The sequence below is a fragment of the Scomber scombrus genome, chromosome 22 (genome assembly GCF_963691925.1).
Source record: "Scomber scombrus chromosome 22, fScoSco1.1, whole genome shotgun sequence".
NCBI classification, from domain to species: domain Eukaryota; kingdom Metazoa; phylum Chordata; class Actinopteri; order Scombriformes; family Scombridae; genus Scomber; species Scomber scombrus.
The window spans coordinates 4489266-4512746 of record NC_084991.1 but is presented as its reverse complement, the minus strand read 5'-3'; the positions used below and the strand labels follow the sequence as shown (position 1 = coordinate 4512746).

Here is a 23481-nt window from a genome sequence, read left to right as displayed (position 1 = left end):
TTTATGGTTAAAGACATTATTTTGTCATTTTACTTGTTCTAACATGCCTACATTGATTATAATTTGTCTTTATTATTACATATAGAATAACATATAGTGTTACAGTATGACATTTAAAAAAGAAACGCAGGTATAAGTTGTTTAAAAATCCACATTGGAGGAAAAAAGGCAGCTCTAACTAGCTTTCTATTTAGCTCAAGAGTTCAACTACTCAGATAAGGACTGTCATGCTTGGTGGGTTTTATTAGCGTGGCTGGAATGTGTCTTTGGCTATTCGCACTGTTTGGATCAAACTACCCGTTATTAAATCTAATTCTTTCCAGCTCCCAGCAGAAACACTGTTGCGTGTCGCTTGACAGGCCGGCAGTTTGCTAGCGAACGCGGCGGGTTCAGCACCAGACACAGATGACAGCTATATAAATGTCACAAAGCCTGCGAGAGGATAAATGTGTCGTCCTGTGGGAGAGGGAAAGTCATCCAAGACACTCCTGACTGTTGTCTGTCACTAAATGGCTTTAGTTCAACTTCGCTTACAATATTTCAACCAGTTCTTTCTGATAACATGCAGGTCAGTCTGAATGATGCTGTGTTTAATTCTGATACAAAGAAAGTTATCCTAAATCTATTTACTCATGATAAAAACCTGTGAGGCTCCAAGAACACGACATTCATTTTGAATTTAGTAACTACACGGACAGTTCCGTGCCTGGTACGGTCTGTGAATATAACAATCCCACCCATGTTGAGTATGCGTGAAAAGGAAAGTGCAATTAATACATGACTGACGGTAATACAGTGATACAGCTTTTGTGAAAATGTTTAAACTAACACTGTTTAATTATTTTTAGACGAATTCTGAAACATCACATTTAAAGAGATAAGCTGAATTTCCTGGGCAGCACCTGAACAGTTGCATAATAGCAGTGGACGATGAATGGAAACCCCACACATATCTGCACCGCAAATGATACGCTATCGCATAATAACAATGTGATTGCACAAAATGGGATTGCGTATTGTTTTTTTTATCAAGTCCTGTATAATTACCTCTAAAGACAGGCCGAAAAAACAGGCAACGTGATACGGGTCTCATCCGTGTCACGCCCGCTGCTTTCAGCCAGATCCAGTTCAGTAACTTTAAGACTGGTGCAGCTGCAGCAGACTGCGTGTACATCTAAGAAACACATCTGCATTACAAAGTAGTGACACAGATCACTATCGTGTCCACTCACACGGTATGACTGGAGCTGGACTTTCACTCAAAATATGGGTCCACGAGGCTGCACATAAATCACTATCAAACACTTTGGCTGCTGTTGAACACACTCCTGATTTTGATCAAAAATGGCAAAAGTGCAAAACAAATTATACACCTCTTAGCTTTAAAATTAGTCAGGTAGTTATACTTTTAGCCACAGTCATGCAGGTCGGGTTAAATCCACAAATAGACTAGGCAAAAATCCAAGTGTGTGCGTGTGTGTTTGTGTGTGTGCGTGTAGCAGGTGGGAAAAAGTTTGGGCTCAGCAAACAGTGCAGCAGTTTGAGGTAGTAGTGAGCGCTCTGCATGCGTGACTGCGTAACAAAAGCGGCTGCTGATGTAAGACAGTTATTTCCAAAGACTGTAGCAGTCTGCGGTGTGAAAGCGTTTTGGAACGAGTTGGAGTGGGGATGTGACTGCCTGATATCAGACGTGGGTGTTGTGTAAGGGCAACAGCAGGGGTTTACCACGTTCACACTGACTTCAGATCTCTCAATGTTCAGTCACATACGTGCAAACTGTGCAGAGCTGGTAGATGATTTTGCAACATGAATGCTGTATTTCTACTGTTTACACTGCTGATTGAACACCTTTGACCTCTGACCTCGCCCACTAATTACCGGGAGACTTTCCTTTTGTGCAACATATAGATCATTATCTCTACATCTAGATCTTTTTTATCATATACACCCCCAGTCTATATTGTCTTTGCATCCTCTTCCTGATTTGAATGATTTCCTCCTTCAACATAAAGCCTTGAATCTAAAACTCGGGATGTGACCATTGACTGAACAGTAAAGTGCATCTTGCGTTCATATTCTCCTGGACAGCCTGTGTCAGCGTGCTTAGGAATAAAAATATATAGATAAACATGAATTATAGAAACTCATTCAGACACTATACATCTCATCTTCTATCTCCAACACGAGTAAATGCCTCAGAAATCGTAACAAACACCTGAGAAAAGGGAGTTATTTGATCCACTTCATGGATTCATGGATTGGAAGAAGTGTAACAGCAGCTGTGTGTTCAAACAATCAGCAGCTCACAGTCAATGCATTCAGTTGGTACAGTGACTGTGTGTCAGTGTGCAGACTGTGAACAGCCTTTTCATCCACTCAACTCTGACTGTGCAGCAGTCAAATAGGGCCCCCACGCTTCCTGCTTTGTCGACCAAACTCATTTACTTTGACTACAACTCAAAATGCTCTACAAGGGAAACAAAAGGTTAGAAAGTCGGGGTCAATGTAAATATGATGCTTTCCATTTACTTTTTAACTTCAGCTATATAAATATCAACCAATGAATCAAGCTGTATTTATATAGCAGCTTTCATACAGGTTAATGTAGTTCAAAGTGCTTCACAGTTGATTGACAGGCTGAATAAATGATGAAGAACAACAACAATCACGCAAGAGCAAATAAAAAATATAAAAAAGTAATAAAAAAAATATGAGAAAGAGACGAGAGACTAACTGAAAATGTTTAATAAAAGCTTGACTAAAAACTTCATTAAGAAAATAAAAATATAGAATGATAGTAACAATAAACCATAACAGTAGTAATAGTAGTAGTTGTAGTAGTAGTGGTGCGACAGTAGTAATAAAACTTTTATAGTAACAATAAAACATAAAACAAAGTAGAATTACATTTTATTGACACAAGTTAAATAAAAATACTATAAAAAGATTATGGTTTTGAGTTTACTTTGAAAAGTTTTAACACTTCCTGCTGCCTGAAAAATCAGACTGAATGCTTGTTTCATTACCACTGTTAGTCAGACTCTTTTCTTATTATGCTCTTACTGTAGTAAAAGATACATTTAGACTGACAGAGTCGAATTGGGTGTAACTTTATTTTGTTGTTATGTGGTTGGATTCAGTGTAACTCTCTGCATTATCAGTCAAGTGTGTGAACAGACTGTTGTATGACAAGCAGAAGTAAAGTGATATTAACTTTGCCCCAACAATTCCTAGCATCTTACTGCCATAACCTCGTTTTCTCTCTCTAATGAGGTTGCGTTAGCCAGCAGACAGTTAGCACTGGTTAAATAACTTCAACAGAAAGCTGTTAGTTATTGTTTACGCACTTGTTTGTTTAAGAATAATTTAATAAGCAATAATACACCATTAGTTCTCCTAATAAATGAATAGAATAACTGAAGCAAAGTCAAAGGTTTAAAGATAATGCTGTACAGCCCCTTGAGGTAAAGTTGTGATTCATGACATCGGGCTGTAAAAATAACACTGACTTGACTTTAACTATGAGTCCATTGTGTTACACAGAGGACTGCTCCATTTCCAATGTTTCTCCTGTTTTCTTACAAGAAATTAGTTCAAAGAAACTATTTATTCTATGTATGCAGTTCATTTTAGTCAGTCTGATTTTATTCAGAATTTAGTCAAATAAAAAAACAGATCATATTTAAAGGAAATCTCCACTATAAAAATGAACAGTTGATCAGAGCCTCATGCCACAACCAGCCAGAAAAAACGCTCACAGTCTGAATGTCTCTGAAACAACATCCTAACATAACCTGGTCAAATAAAGGTTACAAACACTTCAAACGGGGGAAAAAGAGAGAAGCAGGAAGAGAAGCAGGAGCAGGGGAGGAAGTGTGGTTCACACATAGTGCGGTTATGTGTGTCTGTCAGAGTTGGCGATGACATCTCACACAGATCACTACAAACGGTGATGATCACACGAGATGGAAGGAGAGCGACTGGTCATGGGATCGCTGAACGATGGCAGTCAAGAGTTGAAACGAGTGTGTGGCTCAGTCTCATTGTGTGTGTGTGTGTGTGTGTGTGGGTCTGTGTCATGCTCTCGGTGCTTAAACCCAGATTGCAGCTTCTCGTTTTGCAGCCTTCCAAACCACAGTGACACGACATCGGGCGGTTTCCACGGCGACTGCAGCAGCCGGGACAAAAGAGCTCTGAGCCCTTCTGTGTGTGCATGTTTATTTGTGTGTGTGTGTGTTTTTATGTGTGTGTGTGTGTGTGTGTATGTGTATGTGTATAGAGATTCGCAACTGCGCACAAAATGAGCAAGACAGGCTGGTCTGAAGCGAGCTCAGAATGTTGAGTCTGGAAGTTTTATCCAAAAGTTTTCGACATTTTAATGATGAAAACTTCCATCAGTAACTTAATACTGCAACAAAATGTGCTGCAATTACAATGCTTATGTATATTGATCCTAATAATGTCTGTATATCATTACAAAATCAGCTGATTCACAGCGTTAACATGATTAGAGTGTGCATGAGGTGAACTAAGATAACATCTCTAAAGTCATTTACAAGTCTTGTGGGTAAAAAAAACATGAAACTACACGATGACATCATCATATTTAGGCTCCACACCCTCTGATAGTATCCTCTGAAGACATCTCTCTGCTGTCCACCCAGTATGCTGTTACACACACGCACACATACATTTGTTTACACATGAATACACAACCACTCATTCATGCACTTTCTTATTCACACACGTGCAGGTCAGTCTTGTTGAGTTATATGACTCACTCTGATTAAAAGCAGCGCTGCGGTGACAGGCCGAGGGCCACCCGTGGGGTCATATCCAATGCGATATGGTTTTATGTGACCGAGCCGCTCGCAGTAAACAATAAATAACAGTAGATGTTTTCAGGCTGAATCTGGTGTGTCGCAGATGATAATCCTACGTAATTAAATGAGCCGACGCATGTTAAAAAAGCGACAAGCTGAGCAAAGCTGCCATTTAGGAGCCAAATAGAGGCTGAAAAAAAACCAAAAAAAAACACACTCTCCATCTGGCAACCGCCGTTGCCCTGGAGACAATGTGGGACTTTTTTCTCTTTTTTTCCTTTGTGCAAAAGCTCTTCAGCAAACTCACATCCTTCCTGCGAAAAACTAATGCTCCCTCTTCTCCACCTCCCCGAACCCGAAACAAAAAAGCCTTCCAGGAGAGGAAATGGCCTCGGAGAAAGGACAGTCTCTAGACTAGACAAGACTCAATTTAACGTGTTCGGCTGCTTCAGATCTAACTCCTATCAAAATGTCACAGACTGATGATTAATAACGCGACTTTTACTTCTCCTCTTTTTCTCGTTTGGCCTCCGCAGCTACAGGTGGCCGCCTGTAAAAGCGTCCTCTGCTTTAGTCTGAGCCGCCAAACTCGTTGAATAGAGTGAGGGGGAACCTGCCAATGCTCACAGGACACTGGCCATCTAGTTTCCACTCACTGCAGGTTTTATACACTCAACAGTTCTACTTCCAGACAGAAAACAGACAGACCGTGGCCTGGTCATGAATAGCAAAATCAGTCATTTTCACTTGTGCTGGTGTGTGAAGGAAAACCACCAGCTCTAAACACAGGTGATGAAATCCAAAGATGGAGATAATAATTGTGTCTTCAAAAGGCTAAAAATCATCAGCATTTAAAAAGGCAACATTCACGAGGCATGGTTTACAGTCAGTTATGAGACAGGAGTCAATGCTACAATATTCTCTTGAATAAACTGTGTGAGCTTTCTTTCGACAGGCTAACAAGCTTGCTAACTGCCACTCAGCAAGTGTATTTTTGACATCATGAGATTATGTCAACCCCAAGAATAAATTGGCAGGAGGAAGAGAACTATACAATACACAGGAAATGGAAAAACACTAGAGGGCTACAGTGAGTGTTCACACTTGGTTTAAGTGTTAGTGTGTTACTGTTCGTCAGCCGCAACAATTCATCAACATTGCCAAGTATCCAGAATCAGTATTCACTGGTTTAAACACTGAGGCAAACTAATTGATTTATACAACACAACACAATTAAAGAGCAGACAAGCAATTGCGACATGACTCGTGGAAAAACCACCCTCTGCTAGCTGGCTCTCACTGGCTCAGCCCCCCCATCAGACACAGGAGTCACAATGAGCAGCATAGTGGACTTACAGAGAGCCCGACTAACCACCAGCTCAGCACGGCTTCTGCCGGTCACAAGCCGTCAACTGTTTGGTTCTCTCCCATCATAGAGGGCAGTGCAGCGTTTCCACTATATGCTTTCTGCACGACAAGCAGCTGGCTGTCATTGCTGCAGCCTCTCCTCTGTGTCCTCTCTTCTGCTCCCCGTGTCACACACATACACACGGGGAGCAGCAGAGAGGCAACAGTGGTTTTACTGGAGTTGACAACTACACTCGTGACTATAAGTGCAATAAAACCTTCACGAGTAAAAAGCCAAAGTGTATTTAATGAAACTAGCTGTTCAACAAGCATAAATATAGTCTCCTAGTATGTTTTACACAACCGCAGTGTGCTGGTTAAGCTAATAACAAATTGTTCCAAACAAGCTAAAATGAAAGTTGTCTGTATGTAGCATAGCTGTTTAGCTTATCTTGTAACGTGTATTAAAACTAATCATATTCTTGTAAACTTTGTTACTGGCTGAGACAAACCAGCCCCTCTACAGTCCTTCTACCAGCAGCAGAGGACAGGGGACAAGACAGGACTGATAGTGTCTGTGTTTTGCCTTCTTTCTAAACACGCAGTATTTTACATGTCAGGAATATTATTTATTTTATCCTGTTCTCATGGAGGATTGCTTCGGGACATGGTGCTGCTTACCTTATCAGTGATCATTTGTTTCACTTTCCTTCTTGCTAATCTCTAAGTCCAAAGTTTCAAACTTGTGTGAAAATTCATATTCAAATAACATCAACCTGTCTTGGGGGAGAACCCCTTAAATCCCTGATTGTGTCAAGTCATTTCATTCTTTGGCATTTATTACACGCCTGTTGCTATCTGCGCCTCCAGACTCCTTCTGGTGTTACAAGTTCAAAAGGATCACACACATGGCTTGATGAGCATGAATACACTTATGTAAAACAACTCTCAAGTACTTTAAAGTTATTTCACTGCTGGTGTGTGTACACATATCATGAATCATTGCTGTCTCAATGAGAGGCCTTCATAACATAACATGTTCTATTACTAAAGATGCTCAGTATACTTAGAAAAAGTAATATAGACTGTGCAGCAGAAGGTAGTATTATAGAAATAAATGACACAGCTGAAATCTACTAATTTTGGCACACCTTATTTTTCCCGTGCTACTTGATTCATATATTGAAGGTCTTGGTTCAAAACTATGAAGTTGATAAACTGAAATTATTAACATTATCTAACTGGGAGATTGTAACTCCTGAAACTGACAAGACACGACATGGACAATACACAATAGAAACCAGTAAACGTGCCATTTAGGACTGGTGTGACATCGGTGAGTGACAGAAATCGTGGGCAGCATGTCAGACTTGTCAGAAGATGATGATCACATGATGAGGAAGGCACATGGCCTGCGTGCTGACACCATGCTGTCACAGATGATGCTGAGTCTTGTGGTTCTAGAGGAGGCTTTAAGTGGACGAGAAAAAAAACTGATGGTAAAACAACTAAAGACAACAGATCATGTCACACTGTTGCTGATGGATATTAGCAGAGAAAGACTCAGATACTATTAGACTTTGTCATACACACAATGAAAGACAGGAAGTGTGGTCTTAAGGCAAGTGGCTCCTTTAGACCGACACACAAACAAGGCTTCCGTATGCTACCCCAGAATACTGCAACAGGAAACCTGATAGCGATGAGCTAATGCACTCAATCACTACTTATCTTCTGCCACACAGGCCCTACTCTTCCCTCAGCAATACACTAAATCCCTCTAATCATTTCAACCAAACACTCTTCTTATTCTTTCCTTTGTTATCAGTGCAACTAAAGTCTAGTTTCAGATTGTTTTTCAGTTGCAAATTAACCCCAAACTCTTTCTGCTGCCAAACCATTAATCAACCTCAACGCATGGCCCGGAAATGACATTGTGTTACTTGGGCCGCCAGTAGTCAAAAAACAGACAGTTGAATGTCTCATCATAACCAAACAGGAACTAGACTAAATGACAGTCAAGCTATTAAAGCAGACAGCAGAGTTTAGGCTGAATCTGTGGTTGAATAACCTTTTCGGACTGACTCCTATCTATTCATATTCTATTCATATAGCCCTGTTGAGTCATGAAAGAAACAACATACGCTGGCTACATTTATATGTTAAAGTGACAGCTCTTGTCCCTCACACACAGTTCTCTGTTACGTACATTTTCGTAACAGCATCATTCGGAAATGGCAGGACCGTTACGTGATCTATTTCGAAACTTATTTTGCCATTGAAGCATAATTTGTTAACCGAGATCACAGTAAATATACGTTTAAAGATTTATTCGTAAAAAAGCCTTGTTTACTAACCTAGCTCACCTCGTCTGCTTACAGTTAATGTACGTTAATGCTCGTTACAGCTTTATTCGGAGATGACAAGATCGTTACGTGATCTATTTCGAACTTATTTTGCCCATTAAAGCGTTATTTACTGACTGAGCTCACCTCTTCTGCTCACATTACAAACCCTAATGAAGCTTTTCCTCATTTTTTTTAGAGTTAGGGGTTAAATGTCCATGTTCAAAGTTGTGCAGTCAAGCAAAAAACTACCAACAGCATGATATCACATTTCGGTCATCCATCCCTGCCTACAAGCGATCTAAAACCCGTGTTTACACAATAATCTCCATAACCTTTCAACAAGAAAGAGCTCTCTTTGGGGGAGGGGAGAGCAGCACCCATAAATACAATACAATATGTCAAACCAGGTCGGGACCCAATGGGCGTCTTTTATCTGCATATTTAAACCAATCACAGGCTACACGTGAGATTATAGAGAAAGCACAGTTGGTGTCTGGGAGGCAGATTTCCTTTTTTCTTTGTGAAAGGGACAGATTTGACCTGGTGGATATCTTAATAAAGATGAGTCTTAATCTTCCAGCACCGCTCACTAAACCAGTGTTGGTGATGCATTTATTTAACCGGCGCAGAGACAATTAGTGGAAAATGACCGCCAACGCTGAGAGACGTGTTAAAATTACAATTAGACCGAAATGTCACGCTGATGGTAGAATTTAAAGTGAAACTAGCAGCCCCTCGAGAGTGAAGACAACCTTAAAAACGAACTTGAGTAACTCTAACAAGAATGTTACACTGCGGAGCACTGCACAGAACACAGACTTGGTGAAATAACACTATAAGTAACCTGAATGTAACTCCATTGTAGCAATATGATACAGCTGCTGTGGTATTGATTTCCTTACTGCACAAATAAACAAAGCCATCCAAGCAGTCGCAGTAACAACCATAAGAAACAATCATTTAAACCTCAGATGTTATGTAATAATTGGTTCCTAAATACCGTTTTGACCAAATATAAGGTAACCCTGTTTATGAAGTAACGCTTTTCCAACACCTGTTTTTGGAAAAATTGTGAATATAGCTTACATCATAGTATAGATGAACACTCACACAAACTCTACCAGACTCTTAGAAGCAGTCCAAAAATGGTTTTCTGCAGCAGTTAGAATTTATATGACTGCTTGTTTGTCTTTTTGAGCTTCTTATCATCTGTTATAGTGATATTTGGCAGCTTGACATATTCTGTTTCTGCAGCAGAGACATCAGAAGACTCTTTGGACTCATTAAGTTATTTCCTCTGTGTCAGAAAAACCTCAGACTTCAGAAACTCCTGCAGTATAACTGGACAAACTAAACACTTTTAGATCTGACTAGAGTCTAACATTCACTATGTACTGACTTTAAGACACTTAGTAACATTAAACCTACAAACAACCACTGATTCTGAAGACCGGTGCGGTAAACTTTTCGAATTCATTTATTCCTGTCACAGTCTCTTATTTACAGCCAGTTTTTATTCCAGTCTTGTCATTAAGAAGTCGAATTTGCATTAGGAATATTGGCCGGCATTCAGCTCATTCTTCATGTCAAGCCTGAGAGAATAACTAACGTCCATCACTTGAACCGCTCACTCAGCCTTGAAGTGCCGATCAGCTCGACTCTGCGGTGGGCGTGACGTGACTGTATTACTGCATTAATGCAGCTCTAGCTACAGGTATCTGAGTGTTGCTCCTCTTAAGAAAAAGGAGATGTAATATTACATCTGCAGCTGTTCCTTTCCCATCTGTGCACAGTCTAAAGCTCCATAAACACCAGTAGCATGATGTAATTATTGCGTTGCCAACCAGCCTAATACAGCAGACTCCTACAACATTAAGCAGTTTGAGTGGAGGTGTGTTACTTCAGGTAGCAGTGATACAATGTAATACAATCCTGGAAATCCAATTTGAACAGGTTGATGAGTCTGAAAGCTTCTCACATATTCCAAAACACTGCACAGGATGTTATAAACCTGTGAGAGGGTATTTTACACTTCTAGAAAGTTATCACATTGAAAACATCTTTCATGGGGCCAATCATGTTCCAAAGTAATCCAGGAATGCGCGGTCACACATACCTCAAAGGCCACTGCAGCACTTTGCACAAGATGACGTGTTGCCATCTGGCCAAAGTTGAGTCGGGTTCAACTTTGTTGCAAGAAAATTCTGAATCTTTCACTCAGTGCAGCCCTCTGTCCCCCCTGCACTCCCCCTGCTACGTCGCTGGGTCGTTCTCGCGCAAATGAATGAGAGGGCTGCATTTTTTCACTCGGAGCTTGAGTGGCTCTGAATGCTCCTAACGACCCGCTATCTTCAAATCAAAACTGTTCCGGACACGCTGGAAATCACCCCCTAGGGGACTTCAACGATTGCTCCCTTGAGCCCCGGCGGGCAGACTGGGAGCAGCACTGACTCAGCCTTTGTCCTGAGAGGGGACCGAGAAAATTCTCGGAATTCCAGGAAAACCATCAAAGGGCAGAGGAGGAGGAGGGCATCCCTGACACCCCCTCAAACACACACACACAGTCACACACACACACACACACACACACACAAAAAGTGACCATCAAATCACTATTGTACAGGTGACTATTTTTGATGTCCTTTAACTTTATTAAACTTTAACAAAACAGCCTATAAAAGTGTTTAAAACTGTGTCAGAGCACTAAAGTGGATTCCTGGTAGATCTTAGATGCCCCCCCCCCCCCGGGGTGCAGATCACATTTACTTAGCAACACACACACAAACACGCACACAAATAGTTGCCCTATACACCCTTGGATTATGATTTTAATATACAGCATCTGACAGGAGGATAAGTGTCTGTCAACAGGAGTTGCCGTGTGTATATGTAAAGAAACATGAGGAAGCATGTATCTACATCCCTACCCCCAGTACATACATACACACACACACACACACACTCCTCTGTATCTGTGTTAGGAATGAGGGAATGAGGGCAGCGTTGGGGCCCTGGGGCAACCGTCTCCCTCATGAATAACAAGCATTCAGCACAGCAGACAGACTGCTGTAATACAGACACACAGACACACACACACACACACACAGAGAGAGAGAGGACAAGGGCAACATCACAACAATGATATGATGGAGGTTTCCACACAGACTGACAGCTGTCCAGTGTGAAGCTCAAAATAAGTTCACTGTTCTTTTTCTCACTGTATAATGATGATGAAGCTTTATTAGCATTTATTAAGTTAAAGCTTAAAGTGTCAGTGGAGAGTTTGGGTATCCTAATATGGTCTAAATGCTCACTTAATACATTTAAATAAAAATAATAATAATAAAATCAGGTGTAAACAAAGTTTTGTTTCAAATTTAAAGCTACAACAATATTAGCACAAAATATTACTGCAGCTAACTTCATATTAGCATCATTAACGCTTTACAAAAAAACATCTGTGGCTGCTGGTCAGTATAAGACAAGAGTTCATCATCTCAACCCGCAAGCCACAGGAAGGGGGTACACGTTGCCACGGTAACACAGCAAACACAGAGAGACGGCCGCAAACACGCAGCCGAGCCATCTGAGCGGCAGACGGGTTGAGCGGGCGCACGCCAACACACACACACACGAGCAGTGAGTGAAGTGAATGAGTGTGCGCCACAGCCACCGCTGCGACCCAGCGTCACTCTGTCCCCCCCCTATGAAAGGCAGATTGTGGGGACTATTTCTGGAGGGCCTGAAAGGGCTGCAGGCCCAGCTCGGGAGCGATGGAGGAGGATGTGGCTGCCCACAGGCAGGCACTGCTGGCAGCATCACACACACACACACACACACTCCTCCTCTCTCCTCCACTCACTCATCCGCTTCATCTTGCTTTCAGTCTAAGAGGTTTCTATTTCCCCCCTCTGAGCTTTTTGTAGCTTTATGCAGATTTTCGGTCGCATTCAAACTCATGCTGAACCCACCTGTGAGCTCCACATGAATTAGTCACAGCTTTGACAGCCTAACACAAATCCAGACCTCAATTCTAACTGCAAAAGTCTGAATCAAATATTTTATGTTCAGCACAAAAGTTTCATCTCCAGTATAGATACCTTACTGAGTCATATTGTACCAACACACTAAGGTTTTACTTCAGCATTACAGAGTGGAAGTGCTCCATCTCTACTGTAATAAAGATCAAGTCCACTGATGTCAGACAACATGAGGCTCACATAGCAACTATTTGAATAGTCTTGTCTAGTCATCTTGAAACTACATAAAAAATGACACGAGGCTGCATCAGCTCAGCAGGTCACTGGTTGATCAAATTGTACATCCTGTAACAACTCACAGTGGATCAAAATGTCAGGAAGTATCTTCACTCTGTGTGTCGATACAGCTGCGTGAGAACAAGCGCCTAGCAACAAGAAGCACACATTTTAAAACCCACAGAGTTAAAATTAGGTTAAAGGTCAACGAGCTGGAATTGGGGAAGCTGGATAAGTGCCCAGCTCCATTTATACAAAAATGTTACCTAAAATAGAAGCAGCAGCAAAACTATAACTTGCATAAAATACACTGAAATTGGCAAAAATTGTGACTTAAATCAAAAGCTATCTGATAATGTGAGCTTTCAGCACCAGCACCAGAAAAAAACTCAGAGTTTGCTAAATGTCAAAAACAGCTGGAACACCTGCACCAGCGTCACTTCATGAACTCTAATCCCGGTCAGGCCAACAAAGCTGGCAGCAACAGCGGAGCCACAAAAACAGACAATAAACCACCCATAAAATAAGTAGAAATGTGCTGTCACTTCAATCTGTTAGATCTATCTTGCTGTGCGTGTCAAGCGCAGTACGTCACTGCGTCGGTCATCAGATGGCCTGATTTACAGTTACAGTACGTGAGGTACTTGTTGCTGTCATCCAGGCAGTTGAAGCAAACCACTGCGAGCTATGTGGAGATTTATTATGGGAGTGCTGTTAGGGCCAATGCGAACACCTCCCCCCTCATCTCATCCACCGACAATGTCGTCGAGGACAGTGTGTGAAAGGTGGCGATACATTTATAAAAAGATGCAGGTGCTCCAAGAACATGGCTGGAGGACGTCGTGTTTAGTAGTGTGTGTCGTGTTACCTCGAAGGAAAAAGCATGTCACAATTATTGCCATCAGTCACTAATCAGGCAAGTTTCTTGTTTAAGAGTTGAAACAGTTGCATCAATTAGTGTTACCATTACCACTGCACACTACTATTATATTGATTGAGAATGTCATATGAGACCAAGATGATGTGCTCAATTGTGATAATAGCAAATTTCAATAGTAAAAAACAATTGATTATTTTTGGCTGGCACATTTTTGTCATCTAGCATTGTTAGTGATGTCACAATGCACGATAACACCGCAGGATAATAACAGAGTTTTGTAAACACGACAATCCCGTCCTTGCTGGCCTCGCAGTCAGTGTGTTAACATGCTGCTTAGCGACCAGGTTGCTCAGGTGATTAGAGGATATATTACATTAAATAGCATTGCCACATGTAATTTTGTCACCTTTTCCTGCCTGCGGTCGGTGTTGTGCATGCATATACTTGTGCCTTCTATATGTGGCTAAGAAACCAGCATTTCTACATAATTAATCCAGGTTGCTGTAACATCCTACCCCCTGAGTACAGAAGCCAGGTTAGTCATCTACATGACATTTATCAGCTTATGACTGCAATTCGGTTACTTAAGTGCACGTAAATGCGCTGAATGTTATGAATGATCCTGGTGTGTGTGTGTGTGTGTGTGTGTGTGTGTGTGTGTGTGTGTGTGTGTGTGTGTGTGTGTGTGTGTGGGCGCAGGGTGTAGAAGAGGCTGCTCTTCAGTGGAGGATCTGCCTGCCAGAGTTGTCACCCCAGCCTGCCTGAAAATAACCATCCTGCATTCTGTTTAGGCCACCGCAGAGATGACCAACACCCTCAAACCCCACCGCCGGAGGCACACAGACGGAGCCACAATAGAGCCTGTATGTAAGCGTCTGCGTGTGTGTGCATGTGTGTGTGTGTGTGTCTCTTCACTGTCTTGAATGAGAAGCGCCTCTCAAAGACACACACACAAGCACACATATACGCCCCTTTCCTGGTTTTCAGACGTGCGCACACACACACAAGAGGGGGGACAATCTGGATTCTCGCTCTAAACACATGTCTCCCTTGGGTCGCTCTCCCGTTTCCTGTTTGGGCCCCGGACTGCTTGTCCAATTGGCTGCTGGGTCCTCGGCGCAGTGGAGGAACTGCTGTCAAAACACAGTGACATGCTGTGCGTGGGGTTTCTCGAGAGACCCTTGCGACGGGGACCACACCCCGGCAAATGTGGACACTTCCAAAGCCCCACGGGCAGCCATCTTGGCTCTGCAGTAGTGAGCATCTAGGTTGAGCACAATGTGAGCAATCTGACACCTTAAGAGACAAACAGAGAGGATGAAAGGAAGATTCAAAGCTCCGCCTACAGGTTAGCTTCCGTTAGGCGAGACGAACCGTCGCCTGATGTTTTGAAATGAAGTGACAGAGCTCGGTCTAAATATTATATTTTTAAAAAAGAAGGTGAAAGACTTTCTGCCTCCAGGAAGTACAGTTTGTAAACACCCCCAAAGGTTTCCTGCTGGCGATGGCGCTCGGAGAGAGGCAGATGAACAGCGATGATGTCACCCCTGACAACCTGTCAGTGCCCACGCTTGCAAAAAATTCCACTGACTGAGTGACAACCAGAAACCGCTCGCTCACACACACAAACACGCACTAACACACACACTCACGTAGACAGGATGCATGAAATATTTAGACTCGAGAGGAAACTCCACTGTGCTGCAGAATTCCTGGTATTCTTATGTTCGAGGACTGCTCATTCTTGATCAGGAGCCAAATGTTTTATTTACAGTCATTTGCTGCTGGTGGCAGCACAGCTGGAACATTTAAAATGCAACCAAAACTGTGGTGCACATGCACAAATGGTTCAATACAGTTGGAGCAACCACACACACACGACATATAGATACTCGGTTAGATATTGCTTATTGATTGGTGAGGAAGCTTTTAAAGAGGAACAAACTCAATACTACAAGTTTAACATCTCACTCTGATTTGGTGATGTGATGTGTGAGGAATCAGAAGAAACTAAAAGAGGATAAGACGGTATCTGAAGCAAAGATTTGAAAGAAAAGCATTGATCAGGCTTCCAGTGGATGTACTTAGGGAGCTAATGAGTGCATCAAATACTAATGGAGATGATGTGTGGATGCAAGGAAACGCTAAGCTGATGCTGGAGATGCTTAGCACAACAAAACCTCCACCCAGAGCCTTCAGCATGGAGTAAAGTTACTGTAAACAGCATGGCAGCAGTAGCGGGGCGACGCCAACAATCATCATCGCCCTTAAGTGTTTGGTTTTACAGGCATGGGAGCCTTGATCCATTAAAGCCACTGTGGCTCTGATGTCTGCTTCCCAGATGCTTTTTTTTCCTTTTTTTTTACAGGCCTGTTCTGTGCTGCGTTGCATTCAGACAGGGTAGAACAGGAAGGGGAGTTTCTGCAGTGTTTGCAGTGTCCACGTTATAACATCCTGTATTTACCCCCTTTAGAAGAGAGAGAAAATACAAGATGCAATGTGTGCATTCATGCAGTCAGAAAACTGATGTAGGTTCCTCCAGCGTCACCAAGTTAAAAGCCAGTTCTCTGCCTGCTTTTAGCCACACAGGGCTTGACATGTTACAATTTGCCTCTTCTGAATAAATCATAAGCAAAGAAAAAAAAAATCCACTCTGAATAAAAAGACTCCACCACGCTACAAGCTGCATGCTTCCATCGGATAGGCGGGTTGAATATTTCATGATTAAACGGGCCATTATACTGCACAGATCTAGGCCAAGGCTCAGGCTGAAAGGAGGGGGGTTGGGGGGGTGGTGGTGGTGGGGGCTCAGATAACGGTCCAAACCCCGTCCCAACAACACAAGGGAACAAGGTTACGGTCCGAGGGGGCTCAGGGAGGGGCAAAGCCATTTTGGGTTAATCCATACAAAACACAGACAAAGAAAAAACAATCAGCAACTCTGAATAGGTAAAAAATAAATCAATCAATCAATGCAAGCATCGACTTCCAGCTTAAGAATCACGCTCTAAATCAAGACCGAGCGGAAATCAGCGACTGTCCCAAGTTAGTGCTCAGGACCCTGCAGCCACAACACTGACACCCCGCTGCCCGGCACACTCTCACTCAAGTTCTGCTTTAAAAAGAAAAAAGACACCTTCAACGCCGACAGCTGCGTCCGTAATGACCACCAATTCTTTGAGAGACAACTGGGGAAGATAACGTTAAAACGGGTGAATAAATCCGTCTTAGGGGCACAGCCGACCAACACAGCCCCGGCTAACGTTAGCTCCTAGCAAATAAAGTTTAGTGTCAACACAAGCAACAGAGCAACGGTGCTAAAAACATAGCTGGAGATAAACGTTGTAGCGGAGTTAAACATTTCAACGTGTCCGTCCCCCGCCCGCCCGCCCGGCAACAAAGATGCGGGACACCAGCTGACAGGCTAGCTTTTAAGTACACTAATCCCATGAGGCCTTCGCGTCCCCGGCCTACAGTTAAACCCACTCCCCAATGACAGCGGCTACAGTCGGCCAGCTATGAGCAGCGGTCCGGCCTGTCCCCGCCTCCCTCCCTGCCTCCTGTTTACCCGGAGCTAATAATATGCCGTTGCAGCTAGCAGGGCAGGCTAACTGAAGCACCCACCTCGCTTGTCGAGGTCGTAACCGACCACTACAAAGTAGTCGGCGAGCCTGGCCATCTTTGGAGCTCACGGCGACAGGCCTTTCTCGCTAATTCCTCTTCTCTTTTCGCCGTCAATAGTCCATTTACGTCCTGCCGGCGATAGATACATCACGGGCGACAGTAGCATCCTTCCAGCTGCACCCCGCCGCCATACTGTCAGTCTGCCTTGCCCTGACAGCGAGAGCCGTGAGTCTGCGCAGTGAGGGACTTCCAGGGAGGGGCCGCTCGGCAGGAATGTCCCATGTGAGGAGCCAAACCAGCTCAGGGGCCAAACGTCTGACCAAAACCTATAATAAACCCGATGAAGTTGCAACAGTGAGTGGTGAAAGGTGGTGACGATTCTAGGGCTATATTGGAAAGGACCAGTGGGACTGCATGATTTTAAAATGGGGATTAAAGAGCAATAATTCCTCTGGGGGCCAACAATTGCTTTTTATGCATTAGACTATCATTAGAGAACGTAGTGTAAATGTTTAAAGAATATGTATCATTATTCCTCAGAGAAAACTGTTTTGCAGTAGTGCATTAGCAGCTGACAGTTACCCAAGTGAAGTGCTGTGCCTTTTAAATCCATCAAAGATGCAAATTAAGTGTCAGAATTTTGTTAGCCTGACCAGTTTTTGTTTGCTTTCCAGCCTTTTTGGCTTGTAAACCTTCTAAAGTGAAGCAATGTCTGCTCACGACCTCGTGTCACAGATTGTGTGCAAGCAGTTCGAGCAAAGAGTGATGTTTCCTTATCATGTTTTATTGAACTTTTTTTGTTTAAATAGCCACAACTATCCAGTATTTCACAAACACATAAAAGCAACAATTTGAGATAATAATTCAATTGTGTTGCAGAAAAGGTTTTTTTTAAACAGTTCCTATCTTCCAAATTCCCCTTGTTTCTTGCAACCCCTTGGCAACCATGAGACGGGGAACTGCTGGGTTAGACAATTAGTCCTTAACTTAAAGGGGGAACTTAGTGACTTTTGCCCTTTGTTGCGGGGCAATTTTAACCTTTTCTTTCTGTGGTACACCCAGGGAGGGGCAGTATGGTCGGAATGTCCAGTGCATAGGGCCAAGCCATTGAAAGTCCTACCACAAACTACAACAGTCTCAATGGGCTCCCAATAGATTATCTCTGAAGGATGTTTCTTCTGCAGTGGCATGTAGAGCAAACACACACTCACATAAATATAATATATAAATAATAAAGATATGACATGGACATACAACCCCTGACATGCAGAGTGGGTGTCCTCGCTTAGGAAAATAATCCTAGATGAGATGAATGATCTGTTTGTCCATCGTGTTAAACCACCAGTTTATATTGTTTGTTTTGTACGTGGTTGAAGTCTTGTATGATTGTTTGGCCTTTGTGGTGGAAAGATATATTTTAGCATAGCATACTTTTGTTCATTTTATTGTAGACTATTTATTTGTAGAGAGTGAGGTAACACCCTCTGCTCTACCCACGGCAGTTACATGGAAAGCTAGGTAGCTAACATTAGCTCCACCGTGCTCCATTATTTAGGTTCATGTGTGGACTGCTAGTAGACAATGTAAAGCGACATAATGTGTCGTAAAAAGTATAATTTCAATTCATAGCACAGTAGATTACAAATGAAATATGTTGTCTCTCTACCTTCCAAGCAGTCTGCAAATCCAGTTTTCTAACGTTAGCTACTTTGCTTACCATCTAGCTTTGTAGCTATCTTGTCATCTTATAATTCCAAATGTTCATAAGTCTGAAAACCCTTATCTTTCACTATTATTCAACTTGGGAAAGTATACGAATGAAATATGGTGTTTATCTACTTTCCAAGCAGTCTAGGAATCCAGTTATCAAATGTTAGCTACCTAGCTTTCCATCTATCCGTCTTGCGGTCTTGTTGTATTATATTTCCAAAAGTTCAAAATTCCAAAGCCCCTAACCTTCACTATTATTCAACTTGGAAAAGTATATAATTTAAATCTATGGCAAAGTATACAAATGAAATATGGTGTCTCTCTGCCTTCCAAGCAGTCTAGGAATCAGGTTATCTAACTTTAGCTACCTAGCTATCCATTTAACTTTGTACCTATCTTGTTGTCTTACATATCCAAAACTTAAAAAGTTGGAAAATCCCTAATTTTCACTATTATTGAATCTGGAAAAGTATTTAATTTCAATCAATGGCAATCAAAGTATACAAATGGAATATGGTATCTCTGTACTTTCCAAGCTGTCTGGGAAAGCAGTTATCTAATGTTAGCTAATTAGCTTTCCATCTAGCTGTCTTGCTATCTTGTCATCTTATATTTCCAAAAGTTCAAAAGTCTGAAGCCCTTAACTTAAACTGTTATTCAACTTAAAAAAAAGATTTAATTTCAATCCATGGCACAGTGTACACATGAAATATGTCATCTCTTTATCTTCCAAGCAGTCTGGGAATCCAGTTATATCTGACTTCACATATCTTCTTACCTTATATTACCATTAGTTGAGAAGTTTGAAAGACCACAACTTTCACTATTATTCAAAGAGGAAACTTTCTTTTTTTTTACCAGTATGTGGAAAATGTCTGCATTTGTTATTTGTGTAGGTGTTTTAAATGCTTTGACTCCAGTTGGTTTTAAGTATGTGAAAGTTCAATCATTCTATTTTTCTTTCTGTTTGTTCAGTGGCCAAGACTAAAGTTAAATATACAACTCTAACGTGTATCGTGTAGCTCTGTTTAAACTTCAACTTGGGAATAAGTCGACCGAATGATGTGCTGGAAACATGTAGTCATTTAAAAGGAATAGTTCAGGCCAAAATTAAAATTTAGCCATTAATTGAGTACTCAGCCCTGGGTTTTTACAGACCATCCAAACACATAGCCACAGTTCAACCCTCTTGCCAAACCACTTTACTTAATAAGAACAGCCTTTTACAGCTTCAAGAAACATAAAATGTCATTGAGATAGATTTCACTGAACTGCTTGTAGAGCATTAATCCATGTTTCTGTAGCCAAACCATCTCCCAAACTCCAACATTCATCTATTTTCTTCTCTGAGAATCCTCCTTCTTGTTGCACCCTTAAGTTGCAAGCACAGCAAAAGAAATATAGAAGATAATCAGTAACATATTGAAATTTTTTGGCTTTGGAGCAACAAATAATACTAAGTAAGGGCTGCAGAAAACCTTGGCGTGATGTTGTAGTGTCACTTTTGAATAAGCAGATAACACGTGGGATGCGAGGAAGGCCTGATGCTTCATATCCGTGTAGCCTGTCCTTGGCTGTCACCACTCGATTCCAACACTTCCTGTGTTTTGACCTTTGACCAAAAGTCCTTATCACTCTCTGGTTAAAAACAATCCTAAGCATGAGATGTCACATTTTTCTTTAAGAGCTTTGTTTTCCCAACAGTAAGCGACAACTTCTCTCTCTGTCTTTTCTCACACAGTTATCTGAGACTCACGCCCAGCATGAGAGGAGGACAGCGCTGCTCTTTGATAAACACGTCTTCTGAAAACCAAACTAATGTTAACGAGAGATAACATGCATCTCAAGTGACTGAGAGGTTTGTGAATAGTATTTTCAGGGAGTGAAAATGAGGTCACCATGGTTTTTGATTCTTACAGTCGACAATAATTGTATCTCAACCTTGAGCCACTCTTGACAAGCTGCCAGAGAGACAGACGGACAGCGGGTGAGAAAGAGACAAGAGCAGCACAGTCTCTACCAGACTTCTCCCCTCAGGACAATGATACACACAGTAATGAAGTTGTCTTTCCTAGACAAACATGAACTCTGCAAATGCACTCATACACATGCTTAAATACCAATGTTGCCTTCAATTTACCATGCATTCAATGTATTGTGCATTCATGTGGCCTCTTGTTCCTCTTTTAACAACTGAGATGACGCACTTAGATATGTTGCATTTCTGTAAGATGCTGAAGCAAAAATAAGTGAGTGAGATTAATGTAGCTCAACTGTAGGCTACAGTTACTCAAGTACTGAACTCGAGTAAAACCTTGAATGCAGGTTTATTGTTCATAAAATCCTCACACGTCTTGAGTTGTCAACTTTGTTTTTTAGATATCCTGCTGATGAACAAACAAACTACCTTCAACATGATTACATTAAAAGAATAATTCAATCATTTTTATGGAGGGCTGGACTATTTCTTAGCTGGGGGCAGTACATTTGAATTTACTGCATCTGGCCACTAACAGTTCATTAATCAAGCTCTAAGCGTTCAAGGTGCTACTAGTTGTGTTAGTTGGCTAGATGTTTTTCCCACCTGCTCACTGTATCTTCATATTTACTGTACAGACATGAGAGGATCATGTCATCTAACTCTGACGAGAAGCTTATTTCCTAAAATGTCAGACTATTCCTTTAATCTCAGCATCTAATGTTTCTACTATTCTGTCATAATCATGGCCTGTAAAAGACCCGGAAGCATCATAATTTGTTATCAAAATATAAAAAATGACTACTTGCTCACACAGAATCCACTCTTGCGTCACACAGAGTTGAGCATTTATGTCACACATGTTTTAATTCTGGGCAGCAACATAAGATGGGAAGAAGTGACATGATCTCTTTTATAGGTGATATGAGTAGGTGTTTGAACTTTGCCATCTTATTGCAGTATCAGCACCTCAGCTGGTGAGGCGACTGTTCTATCACTGATTATGTGATATTCACTTATGCGGCCCAATCAGAGCTCAAAGCCATGCTCTGCACAATGCAGCAACCACGTGACTTCCTGTACACTAACCAACAGACAGGAAGTGGTTTGAAGGCCTCTTGCACACCATTGCTCTTTACAGGTCTATTCCAGCAGTCTATTTCCCTTCAGCTCAGGTGAAGCATAGTGCATCAACGCGCTTCATTTAACATGGCATAGCACTCATTAGTTGAATTCCCTAGAGATCAGACCAGCAGATGCTTACAGAGACATAGAAATGTTTGACAGTCTCTGTGCTTGCAGTCAGACTGTACCACGTGGTTGACTTGAAATCATACATAAACACACAGATTTCCCTGTCTCATGCATCTCACTGCTGTAATTGGAGCTCCCGTATTTCTGTATAAGCAGAGTTACAATGTTGCATAACTTTGTGTACGGTAAACTACTGCAAATCCTGATTTGTAACTCAATCTGTTTTTACTCATAACATCCTGGAAAGATGTCAGAGATTGAAATGTGACAGTTGATTATTTGCCATGTTTTTAGCGCCATTGAGTATGTACTATATTGTAATTTACAGTTTTTAAAAAAGCTACAGTATATATATTAATGAGACTTTTTATTTGGTGTCACACTTGAATGAAGATGGGGGGCTTTCAAGAGGAAGATGACGAAGCAGCAATTTTGAAGCAGCATAGACCAAGTCGCCCTCCTAAAACAGTTGATCCTATAATACAACTCAATATGACTGCCTGCTTGTTAATTGCTCTCGTTTTCCAAACAATGTAATAAATGTGTAATCCCATCCAAGATAACCATGATTACATAACTGTGATGTCATCAGGGTTCATTTTCTCAGACTTGACAAAGCTCCTCCAGAGCCACAGAAGACATTATGCATCTGTGTTCTCATGCAGACTAGAAATCCTAAAGACTATTAAAGGATAGATTCACGTTTTTTTCTTCAAATCTGTCTTAAAACAACAGTCAGCCGCCCATATGAACATTGACGTTCCCCGTGCTCATACTGAACATCTGAAGAGCCCCTCATAATGCGCTCTCGGAAAGTTAATCTGTAGCTTATATCTGGTTTCATCCATCCAAATTATTAAAATAATGTGGACGTCTTTCAAAAGTTAAAGCCTCTCTTGTGCAAACTTACCTATTTGTGCTGTCTTGGACTGTGTTTTCCTGATGGAGCTGCAGAGAAGATATAAAAAGTGACATTTGTATTAAAAAGGCTATAACTTTTTATGATTTCTTTTTATCTTTTCACACATTTGAATGGCTGAGTTTCATCCACAGTGCAACAATAAAGTAGAGAAGAGTCATAAAGTCAGAGAATTGACTCAGTACTGGCAGTTATACAACAATATCTAGCTTAGATTTGGCAACATTCACAAACATTAACTACCATAAGCTACCTGTCATACCAAATCAATATGTATTGAAGGGTTTATTGACCTGAATAAGGGTGTGTTTATTGCATATGAACTCGGGTGTTTATTCTGCT

The 23481-nt window shown here is 41.6% G+C and overlaps 1 protein-coding gene across 9 annotated transcripts in view; it reads right to left on the bottom strand.

The window, feature by feature from the left end:
* Positions 1 to 17463, bottom strand: part of sbf1 (SET binding factor 1) — a 61430-nt gene extending 43967 nt beyond the window's left edge. For all 9 annotated transcript variants that reach the window (XM_062443317.1, XM_062443319.1, XM_062443321.1 and 6 more), the window contains exon 1: positions 17279 to 17463. In XM_062443317.1, coding sequence (XP_062299301.1) covers positions 17279 to 17333 — 55 coding nt within the window. In that variant the 5' untranslated portion in view covers positions 17334 to 17463. The remainder of the gene's footprint in view (positions 1 to 17278) is intronic.
* Positions 17464 to 23481: the final 6018 nt, after the last annotated feature.